Consider the following 25,553-nt stretch of genomic DNA (forward strand, 5'->3'; position numbering starts at 1 on the left):
AACCGGTGAGTCGAATAGTCGCTAAAACCGGTTATTCGAATAACCCGTTACTTGAATCGCCAAAACCGGATATCTGAAAATCGGTGCTTTACAAAGACAGGCCCGGAGCAATTGTCTAAAAAAAAAGCTCTTCACAAAAATCTGGAAGTCAAATTTGTTTACGAAGAAATCGATCTCCAAAAAAAAAGGTCAATTGCAATCGGACAAATCAATGTCTAAAAAAAAAGGAAGTAGATCATCGAATAATTGGTTATTTGAATAATCGGATATTTGAAGATTCGAATAACCGAATAACCGGTTTTCGGATATTTGAAGAATCGAATAACCGAATAACCGGTTTTCGGATTTCATAAAAATCCGAATTATCCGAAACCGGTTAACCGACTATCCAAAAAACCGATTTCAGTTGCCAGCACTAGCCATAATACTTTAAATTCAACAATAATTTTTATATCGCTTACAATACTTAGAAAGTCCGTATGACAGCGACATTTTGTAAAGATTTACACCTACGTGATCCATAAAAAACTTCAGGCATTTCGAAAAACTTTTGATAACGTTATTGCTTTTACCTACGACCACTAGTGTAAATACTTAAAAACACACCGTCTGCGATCAATGTAAGATTCCTATTACGTACGGTAAAAAATCGCACAGTTTTCCTAACAACCGCCTAGCAACGGCCAATACAATACTGTTTGTATTGATCGTTGCTAGGCGGTTGCTAGGAAAACTATACGATTTTTTTACCAAGCTGTGCGTTTTTTTTACCGTACGACGTAAAAGGAATCTTGCATTGATCGCAGACGGTGTGTTTTTAAGTATTTAAAGTAGTGGTCGTAGGTAAAGTATATTACGTAATACGTGGTGTAATGCAATTACGCACTCATAGAATTACGCAATCGCCGCTATGCGGCGTCGTGCGTAACTTTTCCATTCGTGCGTAAAATGCTTTTTACAACACTTATTACGTAATATACTATTACCTACGACCACTACTGTAAGTACTTAAAAACACACTGTCTGCGATCAATGTAAGATTCCTGTTACGTACGGTAAAAAAAAGCGCAGTTTTCCAAGCAACTGCCTAGCAACGGCCAATACAATACTGTTTGTATTGACCGTTGCTAGGCGGTTACTAAGAAAACTGTACGATTTTTTTACCAAGCTGTGTGATTTTTTTACCGTACGACGTAATAGGAATCTTGCATTGATCCCAGATGGTACGTTTTTAAGTAATTAAAGTAGTGGTCGTAGGTAAAGTATAGTACGTAATACGTGGTGTAATGCAATTACGCACTCATAGAATTACGCACTCGCCGCTACGCGGCGTCGTGCGTAACTTTTCCATTCGTGCGTAAAATGCTTTTTACAACACTTATTACGTAATATACTATATTTTAATTGATTTGGGTTTTCTAACATTCAATCGTCATTTACTCGAAAACTTTCCTCCGCAAGATGGCAACATTTTAATACTGTCGGATCGACAATGAAACGATTTTTCAGAATTAAGAAAAAAAATAGGGGGTTGCTATTTAAAAAAAATGTCGAAGACGTCATTGCTCGAAAACAAATGACGGTTGAAAATCGCCTTTTATGCTAAAATATGTATTTTTTAAATTAAAAATCGACCTGTTCGAGGATTTTTCCCAAAAAAGAAAATTGTTTCGTTTTTACTGAATTTATTCCATATTTTAGGCGCGTACTGTAGAATCCGAGTGTATAGAATAAATATTTTAATTACAAAATCTTACCTAGTTCCTTAGATTCTAACTTGGATTTCAGCTCTTTGATAGTATTTTCTTTCAGGGCTGGTTCTCCCTTCGTCAGGTCCTGAAATAAAATGGAAAATTGAAAATTTTGATATGTAGCACATAGTGCAGAAGATTTGGCCGCTTGGTTTGCACCTGCATGATACATTCTGAGCAACTTTTTGCTGTATATCTTGCAGAAAGGGCATTTTACTTAGATTTTTTTTTAATTTAAGATAAACTTGAATACTAGTAATATGGCACAAATTAGTTTATATCCTGTCCTGTTCCAAAAAATGCAATTTTAACTTTAATTTTTTTTAATCTTTTCCAGCTATTCAATCCGAGGACACACAAAATACAAAAATATCGCATTTGTCTAAAAGCGTATCTCTAACTAAGCCCCATTTGGAAGACTATAAACAAAGACACAACACTTTTTTTATATTGGCGAATAGTTTCTGCAATAACAAAATCACCGCAGAGGCAATATGGTACATATTGCTGCTTTCAAGTTTTCTGTGATAAAATATGCCAAATATAATTATCTGCTACATAGTAAATTGATGGCAAATATTTGCAATACTCTTGTATTTTGACAATACGGAAAGGGTTTAGATTCTGTTTTCACTCCTGTCATTTCAATTTTTTGCGGGTAAAAATTAATCAATCAAGGATTATCTAAATTTTGTTATCAAATATGATATACCTACTAAGTATAATTAACGAGATTTTTTCTGTAAACGTGTTTTATAGTGTTTCATATTATAATGAAGTCGTACGGATAACTGATATATGTATGTATCTTTAACAACAGGTAGTACTAGAATATTATTCAGAAGATATAGTATTACCTATGTCCTGTGCAAAAGTTAGTGCAACTATCTCGGTTTCAAAAATACAATACCTATGTATGATTTTAGCCACAAAAATTGAATAATTCCAAATATTTCGATTTTCACCACCAAGAACGGCAGTGACAACATTTTTAACATTAAGGCGATGTTTCGCATTGTATTAGCTATGTCCTGTTCGAATTTGGTTAGTGCAACTCTCTCGTTTTGGAAAATACACTACCTTTGTATGTTTTTAACCACGAAATTTGAATAATTCCAAATTTTCGAAAATTCGAAATTTTACCACCAAGAAGGGCAGTGACAACATTACATTAGCTATGTCCTGTCCAAATTTGGTTAATGCAACTATCTCGGTTTCGAAAATACAATACCTATGTATGTTTTGAGTCACGAAAATTGAATAATTATATCTCGCACAAATTCTATAAAACAGGCACTTTAAATGTTATTGTTCGAAAAAACCTTGAAGTTTGCACAAGATAATTCAGTTAACGCTTTGAATATTTTCTTGAAATACTAGTTAAATATTTGATGATAAAAGCAGGTCGTTTTATGCAATTGAATTCAAATTTTTCAAGCGATAACAACCTGAATTTCTCAAAAACTGTTCTCGGTGAAAACGTTGGGGATACAATCTTGACACCCTCTACCACCACTCGATCCGCAAGACGTCAAATTTTAATAATACTCCATAAATTGGTAGCCAATGTCCTAAGTGTAAGTTTAAAAGAAGAAGAAGATACCTTTATAAAGTTTTAAGATTTTTAAAATGTATAACCATTGTATTTCCAGTTATATTATTTTTACTTTATTTTAAGAGTATTAAGGTAATTCTAATAAATTTATAATTTTTTCTAAAAATCTTCAAATCAAATGAATTCAAACAATGTTTTTAATACTACACATTTAGCTGATTAAAAAAATATGACTATTTTTTTTCAAAATACCCTCTGAAATAGATTCAGGGAGGTGAGAAGAGATGCCTGTAAAAATCGGAACTCTTAATATTAATATTTAGAGGTCGCGCATGGCGATTGGGAAAAATTATTTTTCAATTTCAAAATTTTTATATCTTAAAAACCAATAGACGGATTTAAATGACCGAAACGTATTCTTGTAGTTCTACGTTCTACGAAAAGTGTCCCTTATAATTTTTTGATAAACCTACTCGTACAAAAGTTATTCAAATTCAAAGTTAAATTTATGTTATAATTACACTTTTTTCCAGTTTCAGGTAAAATGATTAAAGTTATCATGAAATATTATAAATAAAAGGAATTTAAAAGTCAAAATTGATAAGTTTATCAAGTCTTTCAAATTAATATGACTGAAAAAGCCACCATTTCTGGGAAGAATCATTTAAATCCGTCTATTGGTTTTTAAGATATAAAATTCTGAAATTGAAAAATAATTTTCCATGTTATTTAAATGGAAAATAGAAAATATTAATATTAACAGTTCCGATTTTATAGGCATCTCTTCTCACCTCCCTGAATCTATTTCAGAGGGGATTTTGAAAAAAATTGTCGATTTTTTTTAATCAGCCTAACATATACAATAATATACATGCACAAAAAACTCAAGATTCTTTCTTAACTGAGGATATTAAGGGAAAGAACTAGATACTTTATAAGCTGCATGCCATATAGTAAAAAATTAGATATATCTAAATCTAAATATTACTAATACAAAAACACATACGTGACATACTGAAATTGTTAAATAATGTAATATTTCAAAGAAATATTTCGTATTCTTATTGTTCTAACATCGCCTTCGACAAAGACAAAGACCCAGACGCAAAACAAGCCCATAGTATCAATTAAACATTTTGTCTATGAGGATAATCATCTTTTGCATACTTAAATTTACTGTATCAAAGAACACATCTCATTTCAATTAATTTTTCAGAAATATTTTTAAAATTTATTTGAATTAGCTTAATACCATTATTCTAAAATGGGAAGTTTTAAGATTATAGCAAAGAATATAATATCAACCATTCCTCTCTAAAGAGGTACATCTTCGTTATCAATTTTTGGAAAATATATTGATGTCCTGAAAATACAGGGAAACGATTTAGGATCACTACGTATATTCACCTAACTTCGACTAACATTATAATAATTTAATAGGCGACGTTTTCCAACCAAAATGATATTTTTCTTATACAAAATGATTAAAAAATAAATAAATATGTATTATAGAAATGAAATAAATTCATTTAATTCATGTAAAAGAAGAAAGACGCAATTTTCAAAACCAGCGAGTACTGCTGAATGTATCAAAATGTTATGTACGTACCATTAAAATTTGTTTAGCACAACTTTTCAAATCCCTGATGAAATTTCAGGCAAGTTCAGTAAAAATAAAAATCAGGACTGCGCATTCAACGCCACCTAATCACTACTCATGCGTGTCGTATAGTGGCAAACATTTTTCTTAGATAATGAGGTAATTATTAATTAATGTTTAAAATGCGATAAAACGTGGGCAAATATGCACATATGGTAGGTAAACATTACGACATAGTAGACACAACAAAATGTTAAGCCATGCCAGGTGGTCGCGGGGCACAATATAATTTTTCCGCAAAGAAATCGTCTCAAATTTTAATCACGGAGCGAATCCCAGGGCAGTACACTGGGTGTTCAAATACGACGGAGTCCACTAAACACTGAATAGAAGTTCTGAAGATGCACGGAAAAAAAGCACGGAAAATATGCCTCGTATAAAATACCTCCTCCATTTTATTCGATAAATAAATCATCTTCAAGTTTTTATTTTCTTATTATCAAACAAACACTACATATTCGAATAAAAAGAAAATAATTTCGATTTATTTAAATCTGTCTAAAGTTTATTTCAGAATAAAAAAATAACTCGAAAACGATTTCTTTTCGACTAATGTGAAGGTGATATTTTTTCTTTGAAATTCAGTTGTAAATCAAGTCAACTTATCGAATTTTAAAAAGTACAGTGACGTGGATATTGTGGTGTTGTTAACGATGGTGCTTCCCATTATCTTGTTTCTAAATTCAATGACTTTCTAGCGGACTAATAACAATAACACAGCCACATGCAAAAAAAAAAGTTGTCTGTACTTTTCATGCGATATATGTTAGCCGTTGTATTTTTGCCTCCTGATCTGGCGTCAGAATTGAGCTATCACATCACGGGAATTTCCTAAAAAGTGGTAGGAAAAATTACATATTTTTTTTTCTACATTCAAACATTCATTTATATGGTTAAGACCCCGAAGAACGTGAATCCCCGGTCAGGATTGATGGTTCTTTTTCTAACCTCAAAATACGGGTCAATTAAGGTCAGAGTCGCTGATTACGTATTCGAGGTCAGAATGAGTACTCAATCACGTTTTAACTTTCTTTTTTCGGCTATATCTTGTTTTTTTTTCTGTAAAAGATCTATTCAAGGGTTTTCTGTCTAATCTCAGGTAATAAAGTATATAGGTAATGATAATTAAATTTTTAAAAACGAATTTTGTAAATCTGATCCCGAATTCGTGATCAGTGACCCCGAAAACCCCCGTATAAAAAATTTGTCGCGAATATGTTATTTTTTGAAAATTTGGTCGGCCATCTTGTATCCGCCATCTTGAATTTTGCAAAATTGACCTCTGATTCGTGATCAGCGACCCCGAAAACCTTTGTATATTAAATTTGGAGCGAATCGGTTATTTTTTGAAAATTTGGTCGGCCATCTTGAATCCGCCATCTTGAATTTTGCAAAATTGACATTGGATCCATGATCAGCTACCCCGAAAACCACTGTATAGCAAATTTGGCGCGATTCTGTTATTTTTTGAAAATTCGTGATATCTACCTTAATTGACCCGTTTTTTGTTTTGAGGTTAGAAAAAGAACCATCAATTCTGACCGCGGATTCACGTTCGGTGGGGTCTTAACCATATAAATGAACATTTGAATATAGAAAAAAAAAAATGTTTGTATTTTTCCTAGCACTTTTTCGTGAATTTTTTCTATTTTTGACCTGTTTTTTTGAGGTTAGGAAATTCCTGTGATGTGATAGCTCAATTATTCTGACACCGGATTCGTGATCAGACAACATTTTTTGTGTGTGGCTGTGTAATTTTCAAGAAATTCAAAAATGCGACCAAATTTTTTTTGGCTCCAAATACGGGTCCCCCAAATTCGTCTTAAGAAGCTGTGATCAAATTTTGTTGTATTAATTTCGGGACATCCGGTATACCTATGTTAGTTGGGATTCAATAGATTTTAGCTATACTTCACTACTATGTAGAATTGTCTAAATTTTAAATATATATAATTTTTTCCATGCCGTGATAAAAATTTCGAAAAAAAATTGACCTGTTAATTATCATTCTTATATCTTAAATTATTATAAACAATTAATTAATTCTACTACTCGCACCTTCTTAGTGATTAACTATTCATAAATCAAAACAGCAGTACTTAACCTAACCAAAATGTTTAGCATGTGTTAATTTTATTAATTTCGTTCTTTGGAACAATTTGTACAATTCCCACACAGAATTGTTTTTAGATTAAAATATAATATGCGGAGAGGTACGAAAGTTGGATATTCTTGCAAATTTAGAACTGTACACGGTTCTACTACCAAGCGGATGTGGGGAGAACAGTTGTTTGATAATAATATAGGAAATAAAAAGTTGATAATAACTACCATATAATAGTTCAACGTGCCAAACTACGGTATAATAAAATTTCAGTGCAAAATAAGTAGACACATTTTATTTGAATTGTAAATATATAGGGTGATCCAGTCATAACGTCATTAATTTTAACCACGTATTCGGAAAGTCTAATAAGACAGAAAATCGGAAAAAAAAATTTACTCGACCTTTTTTAAGAAAAAAGCAAGGTTAGTTATTGGATACTGTACGTCAAGATTCACTCTCGAAAAGAGGTCTAAATAATGATTTGAAAATATTTTTCTTCAGCGTAAATAAGCAATTTACTTTCTTTTTTAAAGCGTATTCGTATTCTATTCATTTTTCCCTATCTTCTCTTAAAATTAATGACATTATGACTGAATCACCCTGTATATGTCAGTAAAAATTTATTAACTAGCATTTTTTTCGAAAATGGACTCTTTTGTAGTGAAGTAAATGAATTTTGTGTTTTCAGATTGTCACAATTTTTTTCTTATTATTCTGTTATCTCAAGTTTTAAAATTTTTACAATAAACTGATGAGTTTTAATTTAATTGTGTATCTCTATTAATAACAGAGAATTAAAAAAAACACATATATTTTTCTAAGAACGAAATCTAAGTGTGCAAAAAAATATCTAATTCCATATACAAGATTGCTAAATGTTGACATTGCAGGAAACAACTACTTTGTTTGTAAGAATTTTTGAATTTGTTTGAATTAGCTTAATTCTTGTAGGATATATCAAACACTACAAGATTAAAAACTCTTACACGTAGTAAAACTGAAATTTCAACAAATTCTACTAGTTTAAATTCGTAACTTTGGAACTGGAGTCAATTTTAGCGATTTGCGGCAATTTTGATGCTAATTGTACTTTAAAAACAAATTTTCAACACGACTTCAACCAAAACTTAGTACATTATCCTTTTATTTGGAATATATATTCCCTAAGCCTTTTAACGGTTGCTTTTAAGTTGATGGGAAAAACACAACGAAAACAGTACTGGCAAATTGACTGTTATTAAACGTATTAATGACTTGTTTAATATACCAGGGGATTTTTATATTAGGTCGTTATTTAATTGATCTTTATTAACCCCCCCACATCATACATAACCGTTTTTAATTGTGAGAGGGTAAAGGGTACACAAACTTCGTGTGTGACTATACACGACCATTTACAGACGGCATTTAAACAGAGCAAGTTTATGTTTGTGCATTCGCCTCATAAACCTTACTTCTTTTTGTCATTTTTAACGTAAAACAATGGACGAAAAAATAATGCACTGGTTACTTATATTGACACAATTTTTTATTATTACAAACAATATGGGGAAAAATAGAGTCTGAGACTGGTAAATTATTTACAATTCCAGATTCTAAAAATGGTATTAGATTGGAAATTAAAACTGAAATTTCACGCATTTTTATGCGCTATCAAGCAGGTAGATGTTACAACCAACCAGTCGGCAAGAATACCCTTTCTATGATTCCTAATAAGATTGCACAGTTTTTGAAACTAGAACATCATGAAACATATACCATTCATTCCGAAGAACATCGGCAACGTTACTGGCTAATACAGGAGTTGTTGTATTAGCAATCAAGAGACATGGTGGGTGCAAATCAGCTACAAATGCAGAAAGTTATGTTGCTGAGAGTTTAAGTAACAAAAATGAAATAGCCAACAGGATTCTTTACAATGACACTTCAACTCCAGGTTCTAGTAGTACGTCGCATCATGCTGTTTTAATGGATCAGTCATGAGCCTCCGGTGACTGAAATTAAGCGGTCAAATCATTTTGAGAAAAATGTGACAATTAGTAAACGCGAGGGGAATAATTATCCAGATTTTATAAATGTTGCTAAATGTAGTAATTGTACAATTACTATAAATATTCATTCACAATAATTAATAAAATATAATGTTCATCAAATATTTCTATTTATTTGATCATAAAATATGTATTTATAATTCGAAATATATTTTTTCCCTAGTGGGAGCAGATAAAATTCTTAACAAAACCCGTTGAGAAAAACGATTTTTCTGTAATGAGAGCTTTGGGGTATGTATGTTCGTGGTAAAACAATTGTTGACGATTATGAAAATCAAATACTTTTTGAAATGCATGTCATTGTCATTAAAATGTTCAGAACAGGTGATAGCACCTAATAATATTACTGGTTTTTCTGATGATGTCATCCACGAGTGAGTAACAATAATATCCACCAGGATAATTGCCAGTATACATTTAAATACATAGTCGCTACTAGATAATCGAACACATATATACATGAATTGATAAGATCTTATTCAAAGGTAATGATTTATTTTCATGTAAAGATATTCCTGTCTGTCACAGAATCAAAACAGTAGCAAAAATCTAGGAATCCCAACATTTACAGGTCGATATATCTGTTACGAAATAATGTTATTGAAAAAGGAAACCGTTACAGCTTTTTTTTGTATTGTAAGATTCGGTATTCAGTACAGAGCACGTTAAATCGGCATATAAAGTAAAATTGTGAATAATCATTTCGACATTCCCATTAAAAATACTTTTTGCAATTTCCCTTACTTGTACTTTGTGTCTAACTATTTCAACATTCCATTTCGAGTAAATATTACGAGGCGAGTAATGCAATCCAGTTGCACCTGTTTGTAACATCAGATAACGCGGCTGCCTCGATTAATGCGCAAAGTTTTTCAGTAGTTCGTCGCTTACGTTGCGAAAAAGATGTGGCATCGTTAGCATAAATTTTTTTTCTATACGACATGGGTATATCGTACTTCATTTTTAGATATTGGCGACAGCTTTTCTACAACCGAATTTTAACCTTTTCTTTTCAAAAACGAAAAATTTAGTAGAGGTAAGTTGTTTAGGAAGCTAAATATCTCAGTGTTGTTGAAAAACTTGTTCCCATATTTATTTAGCCACACCCATATACAGGTCTGGTCGAACTAAACGTGGTGGTGGTAGAAATGTCCAGTTGAAGAATGCGAACGCGGGCAAACGAAATACAAATACAGTTGCATTGAGCTACTGCGCAATAAATCTTAGCCGTTGACAAATGGTCGACAAATTGGCCAGCAGTGCAGTGCAGCAATGCGGAATTTGGTGTGATTCAGGTAATTGTAATTTATTATAGGCACCTTCTATTAATCATTGATATTTCAATTGCGAAAGAGAGAAATAATATTATCACAACATGGCATTTTGGAGACGTTTTGAAACGGAACAAAACGAAATTTACCATCAATATAATAAAATTGTTTGAGGACATAAATAATTAACATATGTTGTTGGCCAAATGAACATATAATAGAAATTTTCTGCACATTATATACAAATTATTTTAATTTTTTACCTTTATTAGATTTTAGGGACGCCTATGACTCATTAAATTTTATTGCCAGGCGTTTTTTTACATGTTCAACTGACTTCGGAAAGACTATTACATTTTTTATGGGGTATTGGCTGGCCGGTTCATGTAGAACGATTTTCACAATTAATGTGCAGGAAAAAATAGAGGAATACAAATTTCAAAGAAATTTAAAATAGTTTAATAGTTCTTCACCAGTCTCGTCGGTTTGTGACAGAACTTATATACAGGGTGTTATTTTCGTTTTCAAGGTCAAGGTGTCGAACTTTTTAAAAAAATCGCATTTTCGTAAAAATCTTAGTAATCCTTTAGCCGATTTTGTTGGTTATTTATGGTTAGAAAGGGGCCAATTTAGCCCTAACTAGATTAATTGTAAAATTATTAAGTTCAGTGGTGTCCTGGGGGCACCTTAACCATTTTTTTTGACAAACAAAATGTGTTCCACCGACTCTCTTACTTGACTTTTTACTCACTTTAAAAAAACATTTTTAGTAATTAATAAAACACAAAAATTTTTTTTAGCTAGCGTTAATTTTTATAACAATTTCTAACACTAGAATAGACTATTGATGTGGAAAAAAATAACAGGTTCGCCCCAGTTTTTGATTGTTTTAATTATTTTTATAATGTTGTCCCAGGAATATGCAATTTGGGATTTTATTTATTTTTTCTCCAAAAAGAAAGTAAGATACGAAAAAAATTCAAGATGCAAGAAAGTGGTATTTTTAGTTGCTTAATGCGAAAAAAGTTTTTAAAAAGTCAGTGGCGTACAAATATTGGTTAAGGTGCCATCTGGGACGCCATCAGAGTTAATAAATTTTAATCTAGTTAGGGCTAAATTAGCCCCTTTCTACCATAAAAAATGCTGCCAAATTTCAGCAAAATCACCTAAAGGATTTATTAAGATTTTTACAAAAAAACGATTTTTAAAACAAGTTTGACAATCTGTGTCTTGAAATCAAAGCACTCAAAGAATCACTCCTTGAAGTTTGGTCACGTACTTAAATAACACCCTGTATATCATTCCTTAAACATGAAAATAAAGAAATATTCCAAAAACTGTCGGGTTTACTACTAATTATATTACATCCTGTAGTTAACAACAATAAATAAAATTTAAAATTAAGTTCAAAGGAAATGTAAAAATGGCAAACAATAAAATTTGGTAAAAATTCCATAGAAATATTCTGTAATACCTAGTATATTCTTAAATAAACAACAAAATTTCGTACGAACGCTATTTTTGCTTTCGCAAAAATATATTCGCGTCCGTTCTAACATGAATTAGTCTTGTAACGTATACCTAGTGATGTAAAATTTCATTTTCCATAAAAAAACTATTGTTGAAAACGCATCGTTTAAGAAAAACGTAATTGATTGACCGTATTCCAAGAGATAAAGTAAATTGATAAAGATAAGTTATTTTTACAATTTTTCTTTTTTTTCTTTCCCTCTGAAAAATTTTCGGCCTATAAATTTTTTGATTTCTTTTTCAACGTTTTCACTAATATTTACTAATAATTTTGGTTGAGGTAGGTATACCTATATCTAAATCGATTAATTTTTAACAGAGAAAAACACCGTTTAAGTATGGCCTGTTCGCTTCCGGACACCCTGTATATTAAGGAGTAGAAGCCGCCTATCTTTGGGAGTAATTTTCTCAGAGGAGGACATCTTTTATATACAATGAAATTACGATATAAGACATACATTCTAAAAAAAAACGTCAAAAAAAGTTATCGACAAATAGTATTGAACATCCTTAAAAACTCACCTATTCCAATTTTCTATGCATTATGTTGTACTTTGGAAAAGATGTGGTTAAAATTGTATCTTAAAAAATTACCTTGGACTCTGCATCTCAAAAATAAAAGACGATGGACCATTTTCCAAAGGAAAAAATATTATTTTTGTATAACCCGTATAACAACCGCATAATTATTACAGTTATAAAATGAAAGGACAAAAAGATAACAGTTAGGACTCACATCTAAACAGGCATGTTGCAGCGACCGCACGTCCATCAATATCCCAAAATTTCCGAAGACAAGGGAAAGAAAATTTCGAGACACGCGGGATCGCGGAGCGGCGACAAGCGTCACCGAACGCCACACAAAGCAGTAACAACAACAATGAAAAAAAACTGCGACAAAAGCCGCTGCCGCCGACAGTCGCAATCCGTTAAAAATTAATAACGCCGGATGCCAGATAACGATAAAAATCTGGAAGTATCGCGCTCGCGCTCGGCGTAAATACAAAACAAATAAAAAGCGCGGACGACGTACGCGAACCCATGCACTGATTGAATGGTGTCGTTTTTAAAATCCCAGCATGCGCTTGTGTTTACCATACACGGCGTGCTGCGATCCTTTTACACAACGAATTACGACCGCTTTTCCCGGCCAGGACCGTAACGATGATTTCAAAGAGAGTTGCAAACGTTGGGGACAAACGGCAGTCGCGAGAACGGAAGCAATTATTATTTCGTCTTGTTTCTCCTTTGTTTCAGGTCCATTTCTATATGAATTTGAAATGTGTACATATATTTTACACAACGATGCAGTCTACAGTGTGGAACATGTAATTATTAGTTTTTTTGCAATAAAATTAAGAACAAAAAAGTTGTAAAATAAACATACAGGATCTTTTAATAGAAAACTTGTCGAAAATTTAATTTCTCTGTAACATTTATACATAACATAGATCACATGTGCAGTGTTATCTGTGTCACACATAATTATTAAACTCTAACTTTTTATACGAAATAGGATAAAAAAATTTAAGTAAATACTAGCTTTTTAAACGATATGTCAAATAAACTTTGCGATAAAATGTTAAAAATAAAAATTGCAGGGATTTTAAAAATTTTTTGGGCATATTTACTACACACAATTAAATGGCGTATTTTCGATATAAAGATCCAATTGACGTTTTTTTTTCTATAACACTACAGATCTTTATACCATTGGAAAGATCGTCAAAACAGCTTTTCAAAAATATATTATATACCTATAGTCCAATTAACTAAGCCTTTAAATCGAAATTTTGCCAACTTGGCTGAATTTTTGATATGAGTTAGTTTAAGGTATATTATAACAATAAGTGAGAGTAATTTTTTGTTCAACCCCCGGCCAAGGGTGGAAAAAGATAATACAAAGGGCTTTTTCAAGATAACTCAAAAAGGGTAAGCGCTAGAAAAAAATGAAAGTTGTAAAGCAGACAATTCTACATAAAAATGGCCTCTTAACTTTTTCTTGTACTATTACAATTAACAGAGTTAGGGAGGCTAGAAGTTAAGGGAAGATTTCAGAAAGATTTTTTTTTATGTAGAATTGTCTGCTTTACAACTTTCATGAAAAACTTTTTTTTCTAGCTCTTACCCTTTTTGAGTTATCTTGAAAAAGCCCTTTGTTTTATCTTTTTCCACCCTTGGCCGGGGGTTGAACAAAAAATTACTCTCACTTTTTGTTATAATATACCTTAAACTAACTCATATCAAAAATTCAGCCAAGTTGACAAAATTTCGATTTAAAGGCTTAGTTAATTGGACTACTACATATGATGCAGTTTGCGAGATATTAAGTATTTTAATATAATTTTTTATGTAGTCTAGGAAGGATACTAACAATTAAAAAAAAAATAATATTAAATGTAAACTAATAATCAACAAAAACATGTTTACGGAAGCAAAAATAATTCCATTTTTATTTAATTTGTACTAAATTAAAAATATTAAAATTATTCTATACACTATCTACAGAAAAACAATTATTTTTTCGTAATATGCATGGCATACTAGGGCAATTTTACGTGTTAGTATCTTAAAAACCGTTAAAGGTAAGTAGCGTATATAATATAAAATACCTTTGAACAGTGGCGGCTCTTGACTTTCACACCAGGGAGAGCGGAAAAGTTTATGTAAAAGTATTTTAAAAAAAAATTAAATAACCACTGTTCATTTTAGACAGCACTACTATTGGTCTGTCTTTGCAATCAATTTAAACTTTTACAATCTTTAAAAAAAAACGCACAAGAAGCAATACGTATGTAACAAAATTTTACACCACTCCTGATCAAAGTATGTTTAATAAGAAAGAAAGCCGTGAATAGCTACTATTTATTTACGGTCGGACTAAACAGAGCCCAAATTGTGCAGTAAATATGTGCTACTACCAGTCCGTCTTTTACTGCTGCGCGACGGTAACCATGACCACCGTTGTAAATACTGTACAGATGTAGAGCGAGCTACACCGAGCCCACGTATTCAGAGTTTTTAAAACGAATTTTGCAAGTCGAAATTGACTGCATATTACAAATTTAACATTTGCTTTTTAATGTGCCAATTAAGGTTAATCTATTTAATTATCCAGATAACATGATAAACTAAATTTAAATAACATATTTTTTTACTATGAACATTTCTAGGAGGGCACTGCCCTCCTCGCACCAGCCGCCTGCTTGAAAACCACTTTCGACGATCTTTCTCAATGGTCTAAAAATATTCTCTCTAAAAAGTTAATTTTTGACATTTCTACCATTTTATTATTCGCACAAGCTGCCATATTTCTTTAGAATTATCACTATTACTATCATTAAATTTACTAAAACTAATGACTAAATAAATACAGTTAAAAACACTTAAAAGGAAAACTGCCAATGTTGTGTTACCCATCCCCTCCAAAAAATCACGATGTAAAATTTGAGGTTATGAGGCTCTTAACAGAACCGGACTCGCTTGCAAATTGAGTATTTTAAAGTATTAAATATATTAAATTATTTTAAACTGCTATTTTTAAAACCACTCATTTAAAATTATTAGAATCAGCATAGTTTGATTACTTTCCGTAGATTAAAAAAATTTAAAACTAAAATTCACTAAACAAATCCACTGCAAAAGCTATTTTTTATCCGAAATGTGAATAAGCATGTAAATTATTTGAGTAAAAGTGTAAATTTCTCTGTTTTTTTCAACATTAATTCAGAAGAAATTAAATGAATAACACATAAAATAATAAAATTATTGGAAGAAATGAACATACAGTATAGTACGAGTTGTTACATTTTAATGTTTTTATAATTCGTCCTAGAAAAAAAATCGTGGCATAGTGGCATTTAAGAAACTTATAATGTCCAATAGTTTTATCGGTATATTAAAAATATTTTGATATTGTACGAATTGGAACAACTTGTATAAATATTTGAACACATATAAGTGATTTATGTAGACTTAAAATAAAAGCATGGAACAACCAAGACAATGTCTAGCAAAAGACTCAAATGAAAACTGAAAAGTGAGCCGAGTACGACTCTGTTAAGAACCGCGTCTCCCGAACTCTACATTCGGCAACAAGCAGCGAGGAAAAACTTCCACCGGATTAATTTACTTCGGAATTACGACCGCAATTAAAATGTATGTACAGTTAAAAAATTAACACTGTATAACATAAAAATCAGTAGCGTTATAGCCTTTCCGATCTCAATTGAAGACCAAAGAGTTAGGCAGCATGTACAGGTTCGGTCACTACGCAGAACTGAAGAATGCGCGCGGGCAAACGACGCACAAACACCACCGCACTGGGCGACCGACCATAAATTTCAGTTGTTGACACTTAAAGTGCCTAGGAGTGCAGTGCAGTTATATATTTTAATGAAAATGTAAATGTTTTTTGATATGTCATAACCAAAATTTGCCATCAATATAATACAATTGTTCGAGGACATAAATAATTAAAATACGTTGTTGGACAATTGAACATATAGAAATTTTCTACACATTATATACAAATTATTATTATTTTTAATATAATTATTATTAATTTTATTGCTAGGTGTTTTTATACATGTTCAACTGACTGCGGATAGACTATACTATAGTCTGTTAGGAAATGAAAGAAATCCCCCAAAATCATCTACAGGGAGGTCAAAAGTCGTTATAGATGATTTCTTCAAAAATGTCATTCGCAGAAAAGTACACACATTTTATTTTAAAAAAGAAATACTAACGCTAAACAAAATTTTAAGTGAACTTTCAGAGGACAACGATTTGCCAAAAATCAGTAGAAGCAAATTATGGGCCGTCTTACGAGAGCTGAATTTTTGCTGGGAAAAGCAGAACAGGAAGTCAGTTCTTATCGATAAAGATGAAATTATTTGTTGGCGAAGATCCTACTTAAGATCAATTAGAAAATTCCGTGACGAAGGGAGGAATATTTATTATCTAGACGAAACTTGGGTCAACGAGGCATATACTGTAACAAAAGTATGGCAAGATAAAAATGTAAAAAGTTTTCGACAAGCATTTTTGGATGGACTTTCAACAGGGTTCAAGGCACCTTCAGGTAAAGGGCGAAGATTAATAGTGACACATAGGTAGTGCCAGTGGTTTTGTTGATGGCAGTTTACTTTTATTTGAATCTAAAAATACAGGTGACTATCACGAAGACATGAACGCAGATGTTTTCGAAGAGTATTTTACACAGATGTTGGATCTTATTCCTCCGGGGTCTGTAATTGTCATGGATAATGCCAGTTACCATTCACGGCAGACCGAGCGGACGCCTACGACTGCTTGGAGGAAAGCCGATATAATACAATGGTTATCCGGAAAAAACATTTCTTTTGAAACAAATATGGTGAAAAAGGAGCTTTTGACACTTGTCAATCTTAATAAAGATCAGAAAAAATATGTTATCGTTGAAATGGCAACAAATCGCCAAATAACGGTTACCACCTTATCACTGTGAACTTAACCCAATCGAATTAGTCTGGGCGCAGGTAAAATGAGATGTAGCGCGAAATAATACGACGTTTAAATTAAGTGACGTGAAAATTTTATTAAAAAATTCCTTGGAACGAGTAACTGCAGATAACTGGCAAAGATGTATACATCATGTACAAAAAGAATAGGAGAAAATGTGGGAACTCGATAATTCAATTGACGTTACTGTGGAACCTATCGTTATAAATCTAGGAGACGAAGATAATTCATCAGAATATTCAGAGGATGAATTTTAATATACCTACTTTTTTATTTTCTTTATTGTACATTTATACAACACTACATTTACTCACCATAATTTGAATTTTCAAAATACATATATTTTTGTGTGGAATAAAAGTCTATTCATTAAATTTAAATAAATATTTTGATAATAATATTGAATAATTTTATTTGAATTACTAAAAACCCTCTTAACCCGGTTATGATACTTAAAGTAGCCTCATGTTTTGAAATGCTGTTTTTACATTGTTTATTTATAAGAGAAATGGACCGAGAAATTGAAGCGGCATAGACAAAGACGGATTGTTGGGGATTAAATTTTAACTACCTGCTACAATTTAGTACAACCCGGTCACACAAAGTTTTTTTAAAAGTACACCTCATCTATACCGATAATACATAGTATAAAAATATTGAATATAAGCACCAGTACTACATTTATTTACGATTTGCATACATAATAAGCTTTTATTACTCTCTTTCAATTTTTAAACAGACTATAACATAATGTTTCACATAAAAGGTTAATATAACAACAAAACAATTAAAGTCACATTAGTCCAAACAACACAACCAAAGTCTCAGGTTTACAAGTCAAGGTTTCTTATTAAATTTGTGAGACTGGATATGGTGTATACCTTGTAAGGCCAAACTCATTCACATGATTACATTTGCGATACGTTCTCAACAAACGACAATACCGTTCGATTAAATCGTCGTTTAGACCGTATACTAATTGTTTTATTAAGGCCTCAAGCGCCCCGATTTAATTAAATTTTGTCAATTGTTTGTCTTTTATTATACAGCACCTGTTACTGACGTAATACGTACCTACGCGATTGCCAGTATAACTAATACGTCACTTAGTCGTGCCTTACTGTTTTATTTAAACCCAACGTCGAACCTCTTTGAGATACCAGAGATATGGCTGGATTCGTATCCGAGAGTTATGTAACGCAGCCAACTTAATTACAGAACCGCGGGTCAATCAGAGCGAGACAAAACCTCATAAATATCTTCGTGCGCAATATCAAGCAAACTGGATATAAATCACGGGACAAAAATTATGCGCTGCAAACTTTTTATTCGGACTTAACAGCTGAGGATTATGTATTACTACTTGTTATATAAATACACATATTTGGTACCTCTATACCTGTTTGCAAATCCCTTATACAGGTCATGTCTTATCCAGACAGTTTCCTTTTTGGTTACTGATTTAACTTTTTCTATAACACTTTTGAGTACTAACATGTGAGATGATCAGTCGCGACGACCCCAAAGATCTAATCGCCCAAATTCAAAGTTCAATTCAAAGGGACCTGATGTCAGAAACCATACCGAAAATGGACTTTAGGACTTAGCGGAGCAATCATGAAGCGAGATCAAACGTCTACCCTGATTTTTCCTAGACGAGTAATCAGGGAATCGTTCGTGGCCAGTACGAAGTATATACGATCTTAAGCATTTACTACCATTGTATCCTACACTTTTAACGACATACCGATTCTAAAGCCATATTAGTCCGGATGATTAGGTTTTTTTTTCAAAAATCGGGTCTCAACTCATATTTTATGGGCTTAAACTTAAATAAAAAATACACAAAATAAAAGCCTAAATTTGTATATTTGTAGAGGTCGAGCATCATATTGTTTACAACAAAATAATTGGTCTTTTTTCAATGTTCCGCTTATATCTCCGAAATTAAGTCTCTAATCGATATGAGTGAGGTATACTTGTTGATTTTGTTCCTGAGGAAATTTGCTACAAGGATAGGCTTTTGCGAAAGCTCGCAAAATTTTTTTAACATTGCAAAATTAACGGTGAAGGAAACAAATTTTCAGCATTAAATAAAAAGAACAAATTTGACTGAAATTGGTTGAAACTACAGGAAAAGATAACTGTTGGGGTGCTTTATGAAAATGGCTTTTAAAGAAAGAAAACTAAACATTTACGGGTCTATTTTGCTTCTAAGGCGAAAATGCTATAATATTCGTGTTTAGCTACCCCAGATTAAGTACAAAAAAATAATAAAAATTGAAATAATTATTTGAAAAAAACATACCCAAAAAAAGTGCAACTTTTTCAGTCATTTTTTGATCCTTCAAATTAATAAAATCGTCAACATTTTTTAACAGCATGATAATATAACTCTTTACGAAGAAAATAAACCGAAAATCGTTACTGTAGGGCTATCCGCTGAGAAGATCTAGCCAATTTTCGAGAGCGCCTTTTTTTCAAAAAATCGATATATCTCGAAAAATAATTAATATTTTTAAATTTTTCAAAAATGTACTTTTTTGGCTTGCCGCGGGCTATGCTTGCAGTAAATAGCAAATATGGGCACGTAAATGTAAACGAGTTATAGAAGAAGAGAAAAGAGAAGATTTTTAACGGTTTTTTCGATATATCTCGAAAAGTAACAAAGCAATCGATACTTTCAAAAAATCAGTCGATAGATCTTTTTAAAACCTACAACTTTCTCATTTAAAATTTTTCAATCCGTGCTATATTTTTTTAGTTATTTTAGAAAAACCGTTTTTTTCAACTTTGCGATTTTTTTTAACCATGTTCGCCATATTGGATCGAGTTTAAAGAACAAGAAACTCAATTTAAAATTTAATTTTCTATACGGTCATATTTTTTTTGTCCAGGTAATAATTTCTGCAAATTTAACATTAATCCGCGACAGAATGCTTGGACTAAGAGTGATCCGCGCGGCCGCCCACGCGGCTGACCGGTAGCCAGGAGAGGGGAGCTCTATGACGTCATAGTGCGCTTGTTGCGTTCGGCTTCTCAAAATTCTTACTTAACAAACGGATTGTGGCGCTTTTTTTTAAACCAACTTATTTTTTTCCGCTCTTTCGAATGGTTTTAGCAGAAGTGTGTGAAAGTCATCGCCAGACCCCGAAAAATAAATTTTTTTTGGCTTTTCACGTTTTCTTTTATAATTTCATTATACATTCGCTATTTTGAAAAGTAAGGTATTTTTACGTATTTAAAAACAAAAGTTAATTATTTCGTGGAAAAAAATGATCAATATTCTATTTACCGTGCTCAGAAGAGGTCGACGTATAAAACATTGTTTTAAAATTAACCATTACAGTTGCGTAAATTGTGTCTAGATGTCTAGGATATTAATGAAAAATTAGTCGTCTAAAATATATTGTACGTTAAATATTTATTTTACTTTTAATATTCTTAAACAAATTTTAAAAACTTTCTCTAGCAATACAATTCATTAAATAAAATATGGTAGAATTGAATATAACAGTTCTTTTAAATACTACAAAATGCAATACTTAATAATAAGTACAATAAGTAATGTTGATAATGTTGATATTGTTGTATTGTTTGGTCTATTTCGCCTTGTTAATAAAATACTTCAAATAAACTTTTTATAGTCAGTAACGAAATTGCTGGAAATTTTTGCGAGCTCAGGCTCAGACCTAAATCATCCTAACGTCCAATTCTTCCAATATCAAACGGTCTACGGGCCAAAAGAAAGTGTTTTTTAGCCAAACCCAAGAACAGTGAAAGGACACGAAAAGTGTCTAATCACAAAAAATGTGCTGAAAAAAAAGAACAGTGAGGAAAAGCTCAGTTGATATCCTCAGAACAAAATACCACCGAGAAGGTTACAGGCAACAAAGGAAGCGTCTACTCTTGAGACCATTAGGACCAGAATCCAAGCCCTGAGATTGAGCTAGAGAGAGCTCCAATGGAAAGAAGTAAACCAGCAGGATACTGGAGTTTGTGCTCAGTACACGATAAGTCTGGTACGTTGTTGGATGATTACGCAGTAACCCATTTACTCGAGACCAAGAGCTACTGAGAGAAGATACAATAGAGAAGACGGGATACATGAAAAATTCGACGCAAATAATTTTTGTTTCCGACAAATAATTCCCACAAGTGCTGGTGGAAACTGAGACACTACCGAGTGATCACTTATCTTTTTACACTATACATTTTTATCATTTGGAGCAGGATCCCCAGCTTTTGTCTTGCAGCGTACGTATCGATTACCCTATATGGGGCAAATAAAAATCCTTCCATTTCGGTTCCGAGAACCCGCGCTGGTCATTGCCAACTTCCACAAGGCAATTAATTTGTATGCATCGCGATAAATAATATTTACAGAACTGCCGCTCCAGATTCTTTCGGAAAATCAATGGGGTCCTTATAAGACTCGCTACCAGCCGGGTGTACCGTAAAGGAAAGTTGTATCTGCATGAATTTAACGCAAATATTGCATCATAATTTGTGCAACTGTAATATAGGTTGCATTTAACAACCTTTTGCATGACTAGAATTACTTAAAATGACCAAGGCAGCAAGGATCTCGTGCACGTGAATTTTAAATAGGAAATGTGGAACGATGTCTATCAAGTCTAGGACACAGTTTAGGTTTGTATAAAGTGCAGTGAAAATGTTGGCAATAGCAAAGAAAATAAGCTAAATTATTCACAATGCAGTTGCAGTCCATTTTCATGCACATGCAGAGGAGGTAAGGAGGTTAGTACTTTCTTGTGGACCCATTACATTCGTAATAACAAAAAGTTTAAGAAAAATTGAGATTTTCTGGTGAAGACAGAATGTAGGTAACCGTTTTGAGTGATAAAAAAAGTGAAAAATTAAGAAATGAGACGGAAAAACATAATTTTTAAAAGCAGTCATTTTTACAAGTCCTTAAATCTATGATTCGATGCATAATAACACATATTTATGTCTATACTTGGCTTGAGGCGAACTTATTTTAAATAATACTTAGACCATTTTCATTAGTGTCAACTTCCAATTTTAAGTATTACATACATTTATTTCACACCCAATATTTTTTTAATTTAAATTTAAGCGACATAATTACTGTGTCCAAAATATAAGGTGAATTACCTACTTATTTAAAATTCGCTGGTATCATGAAAGCATACAATTATGTTTTTTTAAGTTGGTAGTACTGTCATTGATATCTATGTAAAATTTCAAGTCAATATATTCAATTGCTGCAAAGCTACTCGTGTTTTTGTAAACATACGAGTTTATTGATTTTCACTACACTATAAAAAAATAGGTGTGAGTGAAAGCAATAAAGGCTCGTGAATGAATCCATTGCGTGAAATTATCAAGTATATTTTCACTCAATATTGGGCATTTTCATCATTTTACTCATTTGTGATTATACAGTCCCATAAGCACATGATCAAAAAGGTACTGCAACATTCTTTGGCTCAAAAGAAAACGATTTGACCTAACTTCCATTAAGAAAAAATGTCTGGCTCCTCTGCTATTGACTGTCAAAGTTCTTGAAAAAAAATATGTTTTTTGTAATATCTGGAGAATGTTACGATGGATTTTAATGAAACTTGCTGTGGACTTGCTCCAAGGTAAAAGTTATGTTTTTATGAAGCAACCGCGTCCATCTGCCTTTAGTGGTAAATTCTTGAGTGTCTTGGTACAAGAATTACCAGAACTTTTTATTTGGTCGCTGGAATCAATTCATTTTATTTTTATTGATGTATCAGTCCTTTTTCGAGATTTTCGTGCTCTTGGTAAAATCTCGTAGCATTCATAGTTTTTACGTAAAAAAATGTTTTCAATTTTAGACTCATTATCACTACTACTCATGTACAACAAATACTCACTACAATCACTACTGTCGTAGTATCTTGGTAAAATCTTGTAGCATTCATAGTTTTTATGCAAAAAAATATTTTCTGTTTCGTTGCGACTTAACAATTTTAGATAAATCGCAGTAAATTTGCCCTTTTACAAGAAGCAGCTTTCTCTAATAATAATTGCCAATTCTTTTACCTAGGATATCAATATTGAAAGTAATATGGTTGCAATTTTAAAATCTGCTGCAATGCGACGGATTGAATATCATTTTACTTCTTAGATTTATTTTTTGTTAACACTCAAAAAACGTAAAGACGACTTAAGAAAGACATAATTCCCTTTATTGAAACTGGATGATAGTTACATAGATAGATGATGGTGAAATTACAAGACATGTTCGATATGCCCCCCATTTTCTTGGATGCATAGCTGGATCCTGCGGCTGAAATTAAATTGAGCCCTCCTCAACATTTTTTTGGATCATTTCGTATTACGTCCGCCTCGTTTTGAATCCTACGCAATAATTCTTCTTGGGAATCCACAGGAGTAGCGTAAACTTTATTCTTCAAGGCTCCCCATAGAAAAAAATCTAACAACGTTAAGTCGGGGGACCCCTCTTCTTCCGATCCACTTGTGTGGAAAAGTATTATTTAAATGTGCAGTTACATTTGCACTAAAGTGCGGAGGAGCACCATCGTGCATAAACTACATCTGAGCACGAAGATTGAGAGGGACATCTTTCATTAGAACCGGAAAGGTATTCGTCAGAAACATGAAATAATTTTCGCTATTCAAGCGGCGCGGCATGACATAAGGGCCCAGAAGGATGTCAGCGATGATCCCGGCCCAAACATTTATTGGAAATTCTACCTGAAAGTGGTTAATACGCCTTGCATGTGGGTTTTCTTCTACATTTATTATAAAATGACATTATCGCTTACTACGATAGTAGTGATTGCAGTGAGTAGTTGTTGTACTTGAGCAGTAGTGAAAATTTTTTGCGTAAAAACTATGAATGCTATAAGATTTTACCAAGGGCACGAAAATCTCGAAAAAGCACTGATGCATCAATAAAAATAAAATGAATTAATTCCAGCGACCAAATAAAAAGTAATTGTTGTACCAAGACACTCATGAATTTACAACTAGCCCAAGGCAGATGGACGCGGTTGCTTCATCAAAACATGAGTTTTACTTAGGAATAAGTCTACAGCAAGTTTCATTAAAATCCATCGTAACATTCTCCAGATATTACAAAAAACATATTTGTTTTCAAGAACTTTGACATCAATAGCAGAGGAGCCAGGCCATTTTTCTTAATGGAAGTTAGGTCAAATCGTCTTCTTTTGAGCGAAAGAATGTCGCAATACCTTTTTGATCATGTGCTTATGGAACACCCTGTATATATTGAACTATAGTTTTCGAAAGTTTTATCACTTTTTGTTTATAATTGACATCTTTACAGCAACTTTGAAAAAATGACGTTTTATACTGTTTTTTCAAGCTCACGGCTTTGTTATTGCAAACGTAATTACCGCCATTTTGTAGCTATTTTTATTACGAACAAATTATATCTTCAGCATTTTTCCGTACAAAGTCATACCGCTGAGTTATTTAAAGAAAACTATTAAAAAAGCGAATTTTCGCAATTCAATTGTTAATGACTTTTTTCCCTGATAAAATACTTTGTCAGCAAATTAACCTGTTATTGTACTCATTATTTAAAGCAGGCCTGGGTAGTTATTTCCGGGTTATCAAGGAAATGTCACCAACAGTAACTTTTCGGCCTCTGTAGACTGGACTATAAGTGCATTGTATCAGATGGTGACTACTTTGAAGACGACGAAATTGATTTGGAAGCACAAATAAAGATTTTTTTAAATTTTAAACAAATTCACGTTATTTTTTGGACAACGGGTTACATTTTCTGTTATTTCAATTTCCCACTGGAGAGAATCAATAGAAAATGGCAGATTGCCAAATACCAAGTTACAAAGTTGCCAAATTACATTAATAAGAAAATTATGTCTATATTACGTAACAACCTTAAAAAAAGCGTCACTTGCAATTCGCTTGACGGATTTGACAAAATTGTTTTGTCCTTGTTCGTTGATTGGTTATAACTATAAGACTTTCACGATATTTCTACAATTATTAAACTTCCAATTTATTTTTCCACCACAGTGAAAGAAAATCGGGAAAAATACACTAAACATATTAACTTTAGATGTGCAAAAAAAATACATTACATATTAAAACCA

General features: G+C 32.2%; 1 protein-coding gene across 3 annotated transcripts in view; it reads right to left on the reverse strand.

Moving 5' to 3' along the window:
- LOC108904273 (protein FAM107B) overlaps window positions 1–25,553 on the reverse strand; it is a 129,255-nt gene that overhangs the window by 43,960 nt on the left and 59,742 nt on the right. For 2 of the 3 annotated variants that reach the window (XM_018706756.1, XM_018706755.1), the window contains one exon: window positions 1,758–1,836. In XM_018706756.1, the coding sequence (XP_018562272.1) occupies window positions 1,758–1,836 (79 nt within the window). Of the gene's footprint in view, window positions 1–1,757; window positions 1,837–12,661; window positions 12,964–25,553 lie in introns of those variants that run through there. The other variant, XM_018706758.1, reaches the window with a different exon arrangement.

This window comes from Anoplophora glabripennis, unplaced genomic scaffold, assembly GCF_000390285.2.
Source record: "Anoplophora glabripennis isolate ALB-LARVAE unplaced genomic scaffold, Agla_2.0 scaffold46, whole genome shotgun sequence".
Classification (NCBI taxonomy): Eukaryota; Metazoa; Arthropoda; class Insecta; order Coleoptera; family Cerambycidae; genus Anoplophora; species Anoplophora glabripennis.